The 15,723-nt window shown below is 36.2% G+C and overlaps 1 protein-coding gene across 1 annotated transcript; it reads right to left on the minus strand.

Moving 5' to 3' along the window:
* Positions 1-3: 3 nt before the first annotated feature.
* On the minus strand, positions 4-15,076 carry LOC113507907 (aldose reductase-like). The gene is made up of 7 exons (XM_026890851.1): positions 14,897-15,076; positions 7,288-7,430; positions 5,346-5,487; positions 2,808-3,002; positions 2,147-2,346; positions 1,304-1,459; positions 4-319 (listed from the first exon to the last, which is right to left on the minus strand). Exons 1-7 carry the CDS (start codon positions 14,963-14,965, stop codon positions 280-282), a joined length of 945 nt encoding a protein of 314 aa, XP_026746652.1. The 5' UTR covers positions 14,966-15,076; the 3' UTR covers positions 4-279.
* Positions 15,077-15,723: the final 647 nt, after the last annotated feature.

Genomic DNA, 15,723 nt, shown 5'->3' on the forward strand with positions numbered 1-15,723 from the left:
AACTGTTAGTGATAGCTTTATTATTTTCTTCAGTGCAACTATAAATAAATTACAAATTGTAAGCAACATATTTATTTAAGCTGTGCTGCAAAAGTATAACGGAAAATGGCGGCCATTTTTTAAAAGCCACCTCCGTGCATTGATCTGAATACTTATCTTTAAGAAAGCAATAACAATCAAATTTAATTTAAAATAAACTTCACTAGGTTATCATTCATTTAATACTTGTAATATATTTTTACGTTTCTATTTAATTTCGATAATTGTGATGTCTTTTTTCTAATATTCATCGTGGAATGGGTGGTCTGGGTGGTAAGTGCTGAAAAAAAGAAAAAAAACCGTTAAAATTGACATTAACGTGAGTTTTCAGAATCACTGGTGTGATTTCATGGTATACGATAAAGAATTTTCTAATCTAATCTAAAATTGAGAACATATAAAGTACTAAAAAAGATCGCATTTTTGTTTTGTTTTTACACTATAGTGCTACTTATAACTACTACGAGGATCGTAGGTTAAGCTACGCTTGATAAAGTCTGTCCGTGGATGGATAACCATCTATAATGTTACATTTTTGGTAATAGCTTGCTTTCTTTTTATAGTTATGTACTTCAGCCTAGCTTGTTCCAAACTACGAAAATGTTGGGGTCGTCTTCCAGTCTAACAGGATGCAGCTAAGTACCAGTGTTTTACAAGGAGCGACTGCCTATCTGACCTCCCCAACCCAGTTACCTAGGCAACACGACACCCCTTGGTTAGACAACGGCCACCGTAAGGTCGGGCCTGCGGGTGGCAGGGAGGGCACCCTGACACTCGATCAGCCAGCAGGCCAAGAAGGAGACGGGCGCGTCGTCCTGCGCACCCGTTTTTATGAGGAGTGAGGGGTGGGCTTTTTACACCCATCCCTTGAGAAGGAGTCCAAAGGACTAGAGCCAGCCAGAGTCGCGCAGAGTATGCGCAAGCGATCCCGTGACTCTGGCTAAAGCAGTAGAAGGGGCCCGGGGTGTTTTTAGTCGGTGGAAGTCCGACATATCCCCACGCCGTGCCCTCGACGTGGGTTGAAGACATTAGCGTTTCACCCCGGAAAAAAAAAAAAAAAAAAAAAAGACTGGTTGTCTGCTTTTCTAGTTTCTGACTACATGTAACGACGTGCTTTCCGAGACACGGAGAAACGTGTCATAACATATATATATGTTCACCCATCTACGGACCAACCGCGTCAAGCGTAGCTTAACCTGTGATCGATCAGCTTGTGCAGTTGTAGCTTAGCCACGAGCTCTTCGAAATAAACAATGAAACTCACTCTCCCATACTGCAGAACCGTCCGTTGCACTCGAGGCTGGCGATCTCCTTCAGATCCTCAGCCGACAACTGGAAATCGAACACGTTGAAGTTGGAGATGATCCGGGACTTGGTGACGGACTTCGGGATCACTATGATGCCGCGGTCAATGGCGTATCTGTAAAAATAGTCAAGTATTTAATAAAAAAATACACCTTTCACACAACGCCATCTAGTTTCAAACTAAGCGAAGCTAGTGTTATGAGTACTAGTGATAAACATGCTTATAAATTTCTAAATACATGCATATTATAGGTATTATACATCCAGACACGGAACAAATGTCATGCTTGTCATACAAACATTCGTCCTGGGTTGGAATCGAACGACCTCTGGTATAGCAATCAGGGTAACTAACTACAAGACCAACAGACCAGTATAATATAACTGCACGATCCGTGTAGGACGAGCATTTGTGTGATCCACGAATGCTTGTCCTGAGTCTGGGTGTCTTTGTGCATGTGAATTGTATGTTTGTGAAACCCGCGCGATATTGGAATTAAAGTTCTTAGTGCGGTAGTCAAAATAAAAACAAAATCATTTATTTAAATTAGGCTACTAAGTAGCACTCTTTAATATAACATTAACATTTAAAATAACATTGAACAGCACCCAGTTTCGCCCACTCTTCACCGCTTCCTAAGTGCTTTTGCTGAGAGAGAAGAAACGGCGCAACAAACTCCCCAGCAGCACTAGTCATTTAAAAAATAAAATCATGTCGAGACGATCAAGATCCCCATAAAAAGACCAGGTTAAACGAAAATCGGCAAAAAAGACAGAGAGTTTTTAGACTCCATATCCTCACCTGATGAGCACATGGGCGGTGGTCTTCCCGTATTTATCGGCGATGGTCTTGAGTCGGGGGTCGTCCAGTAGCTGGGGGTCGTCGGGCTTCGCCCAGGGCCTGTCTGGCGACCCCAGCGGGGAGTACCCCGTGATCGCGATGTCCTGGGAGCGGCAGAACGAAATCAGCTTCTCCTGGTTCAGGTACGGGTGGACCTCGATCTGGGGAAGTAAAGGGAAAGTCTGGTGAAATACTGTAGGCGAAAAATTACAACATACAAGAAAGTTTCACACAACGCCATCTAGTTTCAAACTGAGCAAAGCTTGTATTATGAGTACTAGATGAGTGATACATACATAATACAGATATATTACAGCCAGAAACGGTGCTCGTAACAAAAATAAAATATTCAGAACTAATTGTCGGCCGATAGTAACCGAGAAGTAGCTTCAAAAAACACAAATATGGGTTAGATGAAAAAGAAAGGTCATATCCAGAAAAGCAGTCCATGCCTGCACTAAATCTGACCTATTATTAAATGATGTAACGGTTAACTCACGCGTATTTATCGAGATCGCCCGACTAGTTTCTGACCCAACCGTTGCATCATTTAGTAATGTTAAATTCTCACAAAAAATTGCTATCCTAGTTTCTAAATATCAAGAAATCATCTCAAATTTACCTGATTCATAACTGGCTTGATCTTCGCGGCTTCAAGTACTCTTGTGATTTGTTTCTTGTTGAAGTTCGACAGTCCTATGCTCTTGGTCAGACCCTTCTCGACGAGAGCCTCCATTGCCTTATACGTATCCACGTAATCCACGGTAGATGGTAAGAATTTATCATCGGCGTCCTTGGGGAATAATTCGTCTCCTTCCTGTGACATTAAGATCTTTGTTACTTTTTTTGCGAAGGTTAATTTCCTATTTTATTAAATAGCGATGATGACTACTGTATAAAAAGTATTTATTTGGATGTTATCTAGAATTTCTTTTCCTTTAGGCATTAAAAGGAATTCTAGATGTGAAAAAATAATTAAAATCTGTCCAATAATAGAGTATATTAGTATAGAGTATAGAGTTATAAGAGTCCGAAATTAAAAGTGGGGATATGGGGGATATCTCTATCCTTTTCCCGCACGCAGTTGAAGGTAATAACGAAACGGCTAAGTGGTGCCACCTCTGTCTATTAAAGTATTTTCAAACCCTCATAACTTGGGATTTTTTTTGGAAAAATTGCATTCTTTTTTTGCCTTTGATATTATATTTTTGTAGAGATTTAAATAATGTTTTTTTATCATCCCTATTCTGAAAAAAAAACTATAATTTTGAACAATATTTGTTTTACGGTATATTTCAGGAATTTGTACGGGGTGATTCTTTAATAACTAGCCAATTTTAACAATACGATCTGAGAGCGACCTTTTGACCTTTATTATAAAAAATGCTGAAATTCAATATGACCCTAAGCCCGCCTATGATAATTTATCTACCTAGTACCACATTCATTACAGCTTTATTGCTACGGGCACTACACTTATAAAAACCGATTAATTAATAAAACAAGTGGCAACTATGATAATTTCTATCTTATTATTGTGCTATCGTGCATCCATTTCGAGTCTAGACTATAACATATAACGAAACAGCAGAATAGAACCTTAAATATGTCACATCGATTGCAAAAGCATTCTTACAAATAAATAAATATTCTCGCTGACTCATATAAAATGTCGCTTTGAGCAATCATTCTCTATCGGTCTTAAATAAAATAGAGAGACAACGATACATTTGAAAACGTAAAGTCAAATTTTAGTTTGTTCTACCTCTCAACAGATGGCGTTGTTACTGGTCGTCTGAATCGCGCTATGGTTTCGTTACACGGTCATTTTATAAGTCTTTGCATAGCAATGAAATAACTGGTAACATGAACTTCAATTAGGTGTATTTCAATCAGTAAGTACCAATTTTTGAAAAAATCTCGGAAACGAGATTTTGTAAATCCATTTTAAGTGACACCGTACGGTAGAAACTGTTGTAACAGTTTCATTTGAGCATTTCTCAAGTCTTCCTCCGAGTATATAAAAAAAAATGCTACGTTTTGTTTTTATCTTAGTAAATAATCAATATGAACTAATAGATAAAACGCGATAAAATTTAATAAAGATGCATCGTTTTACTCATCTCTACTATTTGAAAAGCGATAAAAGAAAAAATACGTATCCGATGTTTGGCATCGGAAATTTATTAAAAACGTTTTTATTTTTAAAAACGTCGCGTTTTTCCTATCGTATGGTTGCTTGCACTAGCTAAATACCGCCAAAAACTTTCGTAAGAAATGAAATGAAATGATTTATTTATTCTGCAAATAGAATAAATAAATATTATATTATTATATTTTATCACTTTTACATGTCTTTTTTGAGAACGATGGAGCCGACATTTCCTATCTGACTACCCTGAGAAGAAATATCGAAACAAACTCAGGGGTTGCAGTCTCTTTTAAAGTCCAGACAATTTTCAAATTCGAGTGTATAAACTAATGCAGAGTATTTCAATAAATTGATAATATACATGCATAAGGTTTATACTTACAAAAAAAATGTATAAAAAAGAGATTGAAAACTGGCAAGACTGAGATTTTCTTGGGTTTTCAATTGGTCTGTATTTATTTGTCTGTTATCTCGGAACTTCAGAACGGATGTGAGTCCAGTCCATTCAATTTTGTTGATTCTATTTTCATTTAACGTGTAATAGGTCTCATTTGGTCCCATAAAAGTTTGGCATAGTAGTTTTTTATTTAAAGTCGAATTTGCTATTACTTAAAACAATTTTATTCTAGAGTGTATTAAACCACAAGTCAGAAGCTATAATACCGCTATTTACAATGATCAACGAATGAATGAAAATTGGATTTAATTTGAAACTATTCCTAATTATTGTTAGGATATCCATTATCCGAGGCTTTTCCCAACAATGTTGGGGTCGGCTTCCAGTCTAGTCGGAGCGACAGCCTACCTGAGCAACATAGTTAAACTGGTTGTCAAACTACCCTTAATGACTGTCAAAGATGTAAAACAGCTGTGACTTAAGATTTATACGAATAGTGATATTTTAATACAATTTCCATTAATTCATCGGTCATTGTTCAGTGGAATTGTGGACACAGGTTATACATCTACCATATTTAAAAGGAGGTTATATAACAAAGCCCTGCTTACCTTGAAGGCCTGTGGCCAGTGAATGAGGTACAGGTCCAGGTACTGCAGCCCGAGGTTCTCTAAGGTGACTCGGATGGCTCCCTCCACGAGGTCAGGGCGGTGGAACGTGCACCATAACTTTGAGGTTATGAAGATGTCTTCCCTGATAAACATATATATTATCTATATACTAATATATAAAGCTGAAAAGATTGTTTGTTTGCTTGAACGCGATAATCTCAGGAACTACTGGTTCAAATTGAAAAATTCTTTTTTGTATTGAGTAGAACATTCATCGAGGAAGGTTTTAGGCTATATACCATCACGCTGCGACTAATAGGAGCGAAGGTATAATGGAAAATGTGGAAAAAACAGGGCAGATATAAATAATAACTTATATCTTCTAACCACGCTGACGAAGTCGCGGGCAACAGCTAGTTTAGTATATCGAGAGAGACATGTGGAAGATAAGTGTGACGGCCTTTGCCCATCAGTGGTACATTCTTGGGGCTGGTAATATTAATAATCCGCGGCTACGGCGGCGTGATGATTTCCTTGCGGGGATTCACGGCCAGAAATTTTGCCACTGGCTAATCACTACCGGCTACTAATCAAGAGGATATTCACCATTTTTACAATTGCACTCCAAAAAAATGTTACAGAAACTTATCACTGTCTTTTCACGCAGTCGGATAATAACAAGTGCGAGAAACCGGCTGACTTTTAACAATGTCATGTAAGTAGACTAAGTAGGTACATAAAATATGGGACTTTCAACCGACTTCAAAATTTGAGGAGGTTCTCAATTCGTCTGTTACCTCAAACCCTTGGACTGGAGAAGAATCGATTTCCTTGATTCCATTTTCATATTAAATATGTGAATTGGCTGCTATTTGGTCCCATAGAAATTGCATCGAGATTCGCTCAGCTGTTTTTATTTAAAATCAGTGTATATTTCTTTCATAATATTTTCTTTGAAATGTCTTTTCGATAATTCACGCAAAAATCCCTCTTGAAAAGTGAACAATACTTTCAAGACATCACAATAGGTTTTTTTGCGATATCACAATCTTAATAGATCAATTAAAACGGCCGTTTTAATTACCATTGCAAATCGTAATAAACGGTTTTCTTTTATCGTAAATATGGAATTGGAGTACTTTTTATGACAATATCAGATTAATATTGACTCGAGATTCCTTGTTACCAAAAAAAAAACAATTCGAAAAAGCGGATAGAAGGCCAAGCCTGGAAATTATGGTTAAATTGAACATATAAATAAGTATGGAAAGATTTGAAGGCCTTTGACAGCTGTGGGACATGATAAACTAGGAAAAAAGCTCAACAAGTATTTTTGCCCCTTGTATGTTTGTTAACCCTTCACGTCAAAAACGGCTTGACCGATGTCGACGGAATTGGGTACCAATTTAGCCGACACCTTGAATTATCACATAGACTCTTTGACCTGACTGCGTTAAAAGACGTTCATGTTTTCAGCTATAAACGAGATCTAGGACGCAATTAACAGCTAAAATTTAAATATTTGTAGCATGCATGGTTTTGGAATGGTTTACAAAAATGGAAGATGATATCTCAAACAAATTTTTTCGTTACATAGTCTGTTTTAGATCCCACTGCTGAGCAAAGGCCTCCTTTCTCCTCCCCTTTCTCTCAACCAACTACATTCAAGATCTATCTTCGGCTGTTAAATGATGTAACGGTTTACTCACACATATTTATCAGATCGCCCGACTAGTTTCGGACCCAACCGGAGTCCTTAATCACGAGCTGACGCGGCGGGCGAGCGAGTTGCTGGGCTGACGGGTAACCCCGATACATACGCGAGAGTAAACCGTTGCATCATTTAATAATGAACCATTCTCACGATAGTTACTATCAAAACTATCTTCGGCTGCTCGCATCCAGCTCCTGCCATCTTTCTCAGGTCATCAAACAAGCTTACCTTTTAATAACTCCTTCTTCGAATTTCTCCTTGAGGGCTAGTCCAACCTCCTTCTCATTGAGGTAAACATGGGCGCAGTCGATGTGACGGTAGCCAGCGTCGATGGCATCCTTCACAGCTTGAGTCACTTCACCCGGTTTCGACTGGCGGCAAAAATAACGAGGGCTAGTAATGTTTGGACCAAGAAAACAATTGAATTATGGAACTGTTGTCTGTAACTGGAGAGGTTTAATCGTCGTTCAAGTGAGATTTGGACGGGCGCAAAGATACGATCTGTATAAATAGGCATATTGGTAAAGAAACAAAGGTCTTGAAACAAAGCACCATAGTCACGATATCTAGTGCATCTGTCAATCTGTTTGTCTGTCCGTCTGTCTGACCATCACATTTACTTATTACCCAAGCGATTTGATTTTCCCACGTTTTTAACCCTCACTTTCTTGTTTGTTTGACGTTCCGGTTGGTTTTTTTGTAACTAAATTTTGGGGCATTCCTGATAAACCAGCGGGCTGAAATGTTCAGGGTAGCTGCAAACCCGATGTGAATACAATTTAGAACTATAAAAACGACTGGACCGGTTTTGATGAAATTTGAATGCAGTGACATTTAAAAATGTGGCTATCTTTTAAATCTATTGTTTTCAATGTCTTTTCCAACTGACACATGACTAAGATTTTTATTTGAATCAAGAAGAGTTTTACAGCCTTAGAAATTGTTTCCACAGTTCGCTATCAATATTAAAAATGCTTTAAAAGGTGTCAACAAACACACATCTTACCCCGGGGCTTATTAACTGAACAATTACCAAGGAACATATTCTTAATTCATTATTTAATTGGCAGAATGCGTTGTTATCAACGCCTAATAAAATAAGGTTTGTCTTTATGTTAACATCCTGTGATGAACAGATAAGTCAAAGAACAAGTTTATTGTTAAAGGTTTGCGTTTATAAATATATATCCTGCTAATATCCTACGAATCCTATCCTGCTTATTATAAATGCGAAAGTATGTATGTATGTATGTTTGTTCCTCTTTCACGCAATAACCCCTGAACGGACACATATTATACTAGCTGTTGCCCGCGACTTCGTCCCCGTGGGTAGAATATATAAGTTATGATTTATACCTGCCCTGTTTTTTTCACATTTTCCATTGTAACTTCGCTCCTATTAGTCGCAGCGTGATGGTTTATAGCCTAAAGCTAAAGCTAAAAATTTATTCGCCAGTATAATTTCATTCAGCGAACAAAGATAAAACTGAAATGTTTTATGTAAATTATACATATGTTTATGTTTGATCAGCTGTTCTGGTTTATTTGATTTTTCTTTACAAGTATTTTGAACCCAGACGAAATAAAAACTTGTGTTCAAAATGAATCTCTATTTAGGTAAAATGTGTATTATGACATATGTGAGTCTAGAAAATAATATTTTTAGTCTCGCTAAATCAGAAACAGAAATATCATCTGTGAAGAACTGTCTAGCTGTTTATGAGATACAGCCAAGTTACGGACGGACGGAAAATACACGAACCCTCAGTAATAGCGTTCCGATTTTACCCGTTAGATACGGAACCCTAAAAACCTTTTACATTTTTTACTACTCAATATCATTTTCCACAATAATTTATTTGCACACCAAATAAATTGTTGTGTAAACTGCCCTTGAGCATATGACAGACAAACGCCCTTGGATGCATAATAAAATATGGCTACCAACGCGGTTCAAAGAAATCAATTTATTTCAAATTACTGCCAATATTTGTCAAGTGAAATGACGGGAAAATTGTAGCAATGAAGTTGAATATTTAATCCATAATTGAGTCTGAGTATTTTCTAGTAAGCATTATGGGAGAATATTAAGGTAAGTGATATTATCCTGTTTAATATTATAAACGCGAAAATTTCTATGTATGGATGTTTGTTCGTTTTTCACGCAAAAACTATTGAACGGATTTAGACGAAACTTGGTGCACAGATAGTTTATAACCAGGATTGATACATAGGATAGTTCTTATCCCGAATTGAAGTTCTAGAACATGTGTCTGACAACACAACACATGTTACTGTAACACAGTATCACACAGTAAGACTGCGTCACAACTGTAATGACTTGACGACTGACAAATATCTACGTATGACAGTCGGGTGTTTTTTTTTATTGCGATTCCCGAGACACAATAAGGTATTTGACAAAAAAAACAGTCCATCAGACATATTTTTAAAAGAATATTGTTGTCTTTGTTCCCTTGGAAGATGGGTAGGCCTTTAGTGTGGGACGCCACTTGTGTCGATACTCTTGCGCCATCTCACCTTCCCGGCTCTTCGAGGTGCGCTGGCTCTGCTGCCGCGGCTGCTGAAAACCTCAAATATGGTAATCTAGTTGGTAGTTACTTCTTTGAGCCGTTTGGGGTTGAAACTTTTGGGCCGTGGGGGCCAAATGCCAAAACGCTTTTTAAAGACCTAGCAAAGCGTCTCGTTGACACTTTTCGTGACCCAAAGGCTGGCTTTTACCTCGCTCAAAGGATTAGCATTGCCATTCAACGTGGCAATGCTGCCAGCCTTTTGGGCACACTCCCAGCAGGCAGCGATGCCGTTGAATTCTTTGATGCTTTGATTTAATTATTTTTTGTTTTTTTTTAACTTGTAAATATTTAACTCTGTAAAATTGTAAATAAATTGTTAACCTACTTTTTCTTTTATCTCGTAAACAAAAAGTGAGCTGAATAAAGTGATTTAAAATCTCGTGTGACGTCACATACCAGTACGCTTTTTACTAGCAAGTGATGTTTTTAGCCCCCTCTACCATACTCAAGTGCTTTTTATCTTCTTTACTTTTTAATCTATACTTCTATACTAATATATAAAGCTGAAGAGTTTGTTTGTTTGTTTGAACGCGCTTATCTCAGAAACTAATGGTCCAAATTGAAAAAATTCTTTTTGTGTTGAATAGACCATTCATCGAGGAAACCATCACGCTGCGACTAATAAGGAGCGAAGATACAATGGAAAATGTGAAAAATCATCACTTATATCTTCTAACCACGGGGACGAAGTCGCGGGCAATAGCTAGTGACATGATAAAATGAAAATACTTGTTCAATATATTTTGGAAAAGTGTCTGACAGACTAAATAGATTTATGTTATTAGATTTAGTCTAATACACTATTGTATGCAAATCAGCTGATGCTGAGAATGTATAACTATTCAATGTTTATACTTAGACAATAGGAAAGTTAACATTTGTTATAAAATTATGTTAGCTACCTTATTCATTAACTAGCTGTTGCCCGCGACTTCGTCCCCGTGGGTAGAAGATATAAGTTATGATTTATACCTGCCCTATTTTTTTCACATTTTCCTTTGTATCTTCGCTCCTATTAGTCGCAGCGTGATGGTTTATAGCCTAAAACCTTCCTCGATGAATGGTCTATTCAACACAAAAAGAATTTTTCAATTTGGACCAGTAGTTCTTGAGATTAGCGCGTACAAACAAACTCTTCAGCTTTATATATTAGTATAGATAAAAGTTATTAATTATACATAACTTTACCTACAACGGTCCATGGATGGGCCCATCTATGCGACGAGTTCCTCCGTGTTTCGGAAGGCACGTTAAATTGTGGGTCCCGGCTGTTAATTATTTATCTTTGACAGTCGTTACAGGTAGTCAGAAGCTAGACAGTCTGACAACCAGTCTAACTAAGAAGTATCGTGTTGCCCAGGTAACTGGGTTGAGGAGGTCAGATAGGCAGTCGCTCCTTGTAAAACACTGGTACCTAGCTGAATCCGGTTAGACTGGAAGCTGACCCCAAAATAATTGGGAAAAGCTAGGATGATGATGATAAATTAATAATAAGTGACTTGGTGATCTTGGTACCGCCAAACAGTTTATGATAAAAATAAAAATGTAAATAAGTGTGACATATACCTATCTCATATATATATGAGTGCTCGTGCGATATATATCTATCTCTCTAGTAAGACCAAAGTGCAATCTGTGTGTAAATTTGATTAAGATCAGTTAAGTCAAAACATACGCAGAAATATCTATACCTACTGATAATATAAAGCTGAACAGTTTGTTTGTTTGTCCATTTGTCAATTTAGGGAGGCTGTATAACATCACCCTATCTATATCTATACTAATATATAAAGCTGAAGAGTTTGTTTGTATGTTTGAACGCACTAATCTCAGGAATTACGGGTTCAAATTGAAAATTTTTTATTGTATTGAATAGAGGAAGGTTTCGAGGAAGGTTTTGGGCTATATAACATCGCGCTACGACTAATAGGAGCGAAGATACAATGGAAAAAAACAGGGCAGATATAAATCATAACTTATATCTTCTAACCACGCGGACGACGTCGCGGGCAACAGCTAGTCATCAATAAGAGCAGAGCAGCAAAGAAAAATGTTAAAAAAATGGAGAGGAATGATAACTTGTGCGCGTGCGCTACGTCAACGGTTAAAGTTATTTAAAAATCATGTATCAAGGAATTGTTCGTCATAAAAGGATCTAAAAGGAGAACATTCCTCGAAAGATTTGTAAAAGTTTAGTGTTTGAGTTTCTTGCAGGTTCTTCTCCATAGAAATGACACATTGGAACCGCGAAACTAGAGCCATCACTGCAACGTTTTCAAAGTGCCTGGAAAACGGCATACTTGCAATAAATACTTATGATTTTGATTTTTTAAGCCACTGCAACGAAGATGCTGTTTGGAGATTTAAAAAATATCCACCGACAAACAAGCCAACTTTGCCAATCAAGGTATCTTTGCCCAAAAGCAATTTATAAGCAAATCCTCTAATGTGAGAAACAATTTTAGTTTTATGGCAATATTTATTATTTGGGTGGAAAGTTGATTATAAATGTTACCATAAAACTAAAATTGTTTCTTACATTAGAGGATTTGCTTATAAATTGTTTTTAGGGCAAAGATACCTTGATTGGCAAAGTTGTCTTGTTTGACGGCATATAGTTAGCTACTATCTTATCTTATATCATAGCTACGCGGGCGAAGTCGCGGGCAACAGCTAGTATGTGTAATTATTATCTATACTTCTATACTAATTCTATACTTTTTTATTAATATATAAAGCTGAAGAGTTTGTTTGTTTGTTTGTTTGAACGCGCTAATCTCAGGAACTACTGGTCCAAATTGAAAAATTATTTTTGTGTTGAATAGACCATTCATTGAGGAAGGCTTTAGGCTATAAACCATCACGCTGCGACTAATAGGAGCGAAGATACAATGGAAAATGAGGAAAAAACAGGGCAGGTATAAATCATAACTTATATTATAATCTTCTACCCACGGGGACGAAGTCGCGGGCAACAGCTAGTGATAAGATATAGTTTCGCACGCGTTTTGATGACACTGTCATTTGAATGGACTGATGTCATCTTTCTGACCTTGGTTTTAATTATTTTTCCGATTTTTAGAATTTCATTTTTCTATTGTAAAATGAAACTTGGTATTACAATAATTTTGCACTTTAAATTATTATGAATCGTATTTTGTGGATATTGTTTTTGGATGTAACTGTTTTTTCATTAATAACTAAAATAAAATTAAGGGGTATGTTTGGATTAATCTTTTATTACTCTCCTTACTCTAGTGGACAAATCTCAAACCCCTTTGGTAAGATGGAGTTTCTGGTCGGTTCTTCTCCATAATCTAAGAATGACACTGTTGAACCGTGCAATTAGAATGTTTAACGGAACTTTTTACATGTGCCTGGAAAACTGTCTACTTGAAATAACCTTTTGTTTTATTATTTTGTTTTATTATTTTTATTATGTTTCCGCTATCAATATCTTTGCCCTGGATTAGCTTACTTTGATCTGTAACTTTTTTCTTTTCTGTTATCACGGTCCTATCCAGGAAATCGTTATTGTATTGGCTTATTCGTTAGTATAATTTTGAAGGCGCACTGACTTCTATGATACAGGTTTTTTCCTAGTTTAGAAGTCAGGGTCCTTATGCTCTGGCCCACATAGCCATGATCCTAAAATGTAAAAATTTGTGATCCTTTTGGTAATAATAAAGATTATTTTTAGATTACCTTTGATTTTGATGGCGCAAACCGTCAAAATCAAAGGTTATTTCAAATATCCCTAAAAATAGTGTTTTAACAAATTTTGTTTTAAATGTTTTGTTATTTCGTGTAGGTATTACTTATTTCATATTTTTCGTTTCCGTGCCCAATGGGTAGAAACCTAGAAACACAACCCTTTTGCACAGGCATCGTTGTTTCTATCTGTCACCAGGGCCCCAATTCTGCTACTTACAATGGCTGATGAATGAATGTCAAATGGATTAAATTTGAATATACTCCTATTATTTTAAGCTTTTTGCCATCTCAATAATTGAAAATTAATATTATTGACCCTGAGTGTTACGCCCCGTACTGAATTTCCAATTACTATGTTAGAAAAATGCTAAGAATAATACGAATGGTGCCAATTTAATCCAATTTCCATTCATTCATCGGCCATTGTAAATAGCAGAATTGGGGCCCTGCTTCTATCCCATGATCATAGCCTAACAGTTGAAATTGTCATATATTTGATGTATTGACATTGCTACTATAACAAGAAATATTAAAAATTAAGTTCCGGTCATAAAATTGGTGATTGACTAATTTTATTAGATAGTAAAAATTGTGATTTTTTTGTCAAACCTTTACGGAAACCTGACCGGTTATATTTAAGTTGACATTTCAAAAAGATTTTTACTAAAACAGAATTAACATGCGTTGTTCTCCAAGGGGATCAAACTCTATACAGTATTAAGTAATTAAAATTGATTATTTTATCAATTTTGATACAGTTATAAAAATTGATAGTTTTAAAAAATCTATATAACCCATGTTTTTAAATCTCACTCCACTCAAACATAATCAAAATCGGCTAGCCATTTTCATAGTTGAAAATTTTCCTGTCATCGGGTTTGAAGCTACCCTGAAAATGTCAACCTGCTAGTTTATCGGGAAGTGCCTCAAAATTGAGCTGCAAAAAATCGGGATAAACCGGGGAGTTATATCTAGATTTAAATATATAAGAATTAGCAGATGCCCGCGGACCTGCTCTCAAAAAATCGGAAATGATTCCACGGGAACATACAATAGGTATAATAACCTGGTTATAAACTATCTGTGTACCAAGTTTCATCCGTTCAGTGGTTTTTGGAAAGAAAGGAATGAAGAAAGGGTTTAATAAACCATTTAATAAGCATGTTGTTTATCGGTTGCTTAGTTACCAAAGTACAAGCTCTGACAAGTTTAGACTCAACCCACTTGATTCTAAACTTGTCAAAACCTTTAAAGAAAAAATAATTGCAGTTTCCCAAATACGCGATATAAAAAAAGTGAGATTAATAAATACATATTCCAGAATAAGTTTCTTATTGTTAAAAAGCTAAATAAGAAATAAAACTAGCTAAAAATATTTGTTTTGATCTTTTTATAACAAATTCAAATACCTTCACATGTCAATATTAGACGCGGCAAGAAAACTTCACAAATAACTAAAAAAAACTATAAAATAACAGAATCTAATAAAAATAATACAATAAAGATTATTTTAATATTAAAATACTCACTTTCCAGGTTCCTAGACCAATAATTGGGCACTTTTCACCATTATTTAACACAACCGGTGTCGCGGCCATCTTGCGTGCGTCTCTTGCCAAGTTTCGTGTGATACTGATGGCTACGTAACTCCCGCGGTTATTTCTAGCGGGTACTTAAGGTGCGGTTTCCACGCAATTCTTTTGTTTTATTAAATTAATTCGGTAGGCCTATAAAAGGGAGATAATTTAACGTGTGAGTTTTGATATTAAATATCGTACTTTTTCAACGTTTTTTAAGCCTTTTTGTAGATATTTCAAAGAGTCCAACGATTGCTTTTAAGAGGAAAACGACTCCCGCCTTAATTAATTTAGTTTTTGTGTTCATTCCAAATATTTTGAATGTAAAATCTCTTTCAATAAATTAACCGGGGTTATAATTTATTTAGACGGGATGTTCTCTGTCCCCATTGCCCTGGGACAATTGCGGGGACCATATAGATAATATGGTCCCCGATATATAATAATTGTTGTCTACCCTTTTCTAATAAACGCCTACCCTACTTTTGTCCTAAAAGAGAGATTAGTGGAATTTAATCTAAACAATATTTTGGACAGCTAAAACTTCAAATAAAAGCCTCTGAGCGAAACTTGATGAGATTTGTATGGTACCAAATGGCAGCTAGTTCATGTCAAATGAAAAGAGCATAAAAAAATGAATTCATCCAGTGCGAAGAATACCTTCATTAAAAAAACAGACCAATTGAAATCCTCCTTTTTAAGGGCTGTCAAAAACATAAATTAATGCGACAAAAAAATCTCACTGCCGAAACTTCACCTTAAAATCTTAGTTATCAATG

Source organism: Trichoplusia ni, unplaced genomic scaffold (genome assembly GCF_003590095.1).
Source record: "Trichoplusia ni isolate ovarian cell line Hi5 unplaced genomic scaffold, tn1 tig00003472, whole genome shotgun sequence".
Lineage (NCBI taxonomy): Eukaryota > Metazoa > Arthropoda > Insecta > Lepidoptera > Noctuidae > Trichoplusia > Trichoplusia ni.

Coding starts and splice junctions, on each gene's coding strand:
- LOC113507907 (XM_026890851.1), bottom strand. CDS start 14,965: ATGGCCGCGACACCGGTTGTGTTAAATAATGGTGAAAAGTGCCCAATT. Junction 7,431..14,896: donor TTGGTCTAGGAACCTGGAAA/GTGAGTATTTTA, acceptor TTTTGCCGCCAG/TCGAAACCGGGTGAAGTGAC. Junction 2,347..2,807: donor TCAAGCCAGTTATGAATCAG/GTAAATTTGAGA, acceptor TTACTTCCCCAG/ATCGAGGTCCACCCGTACCT.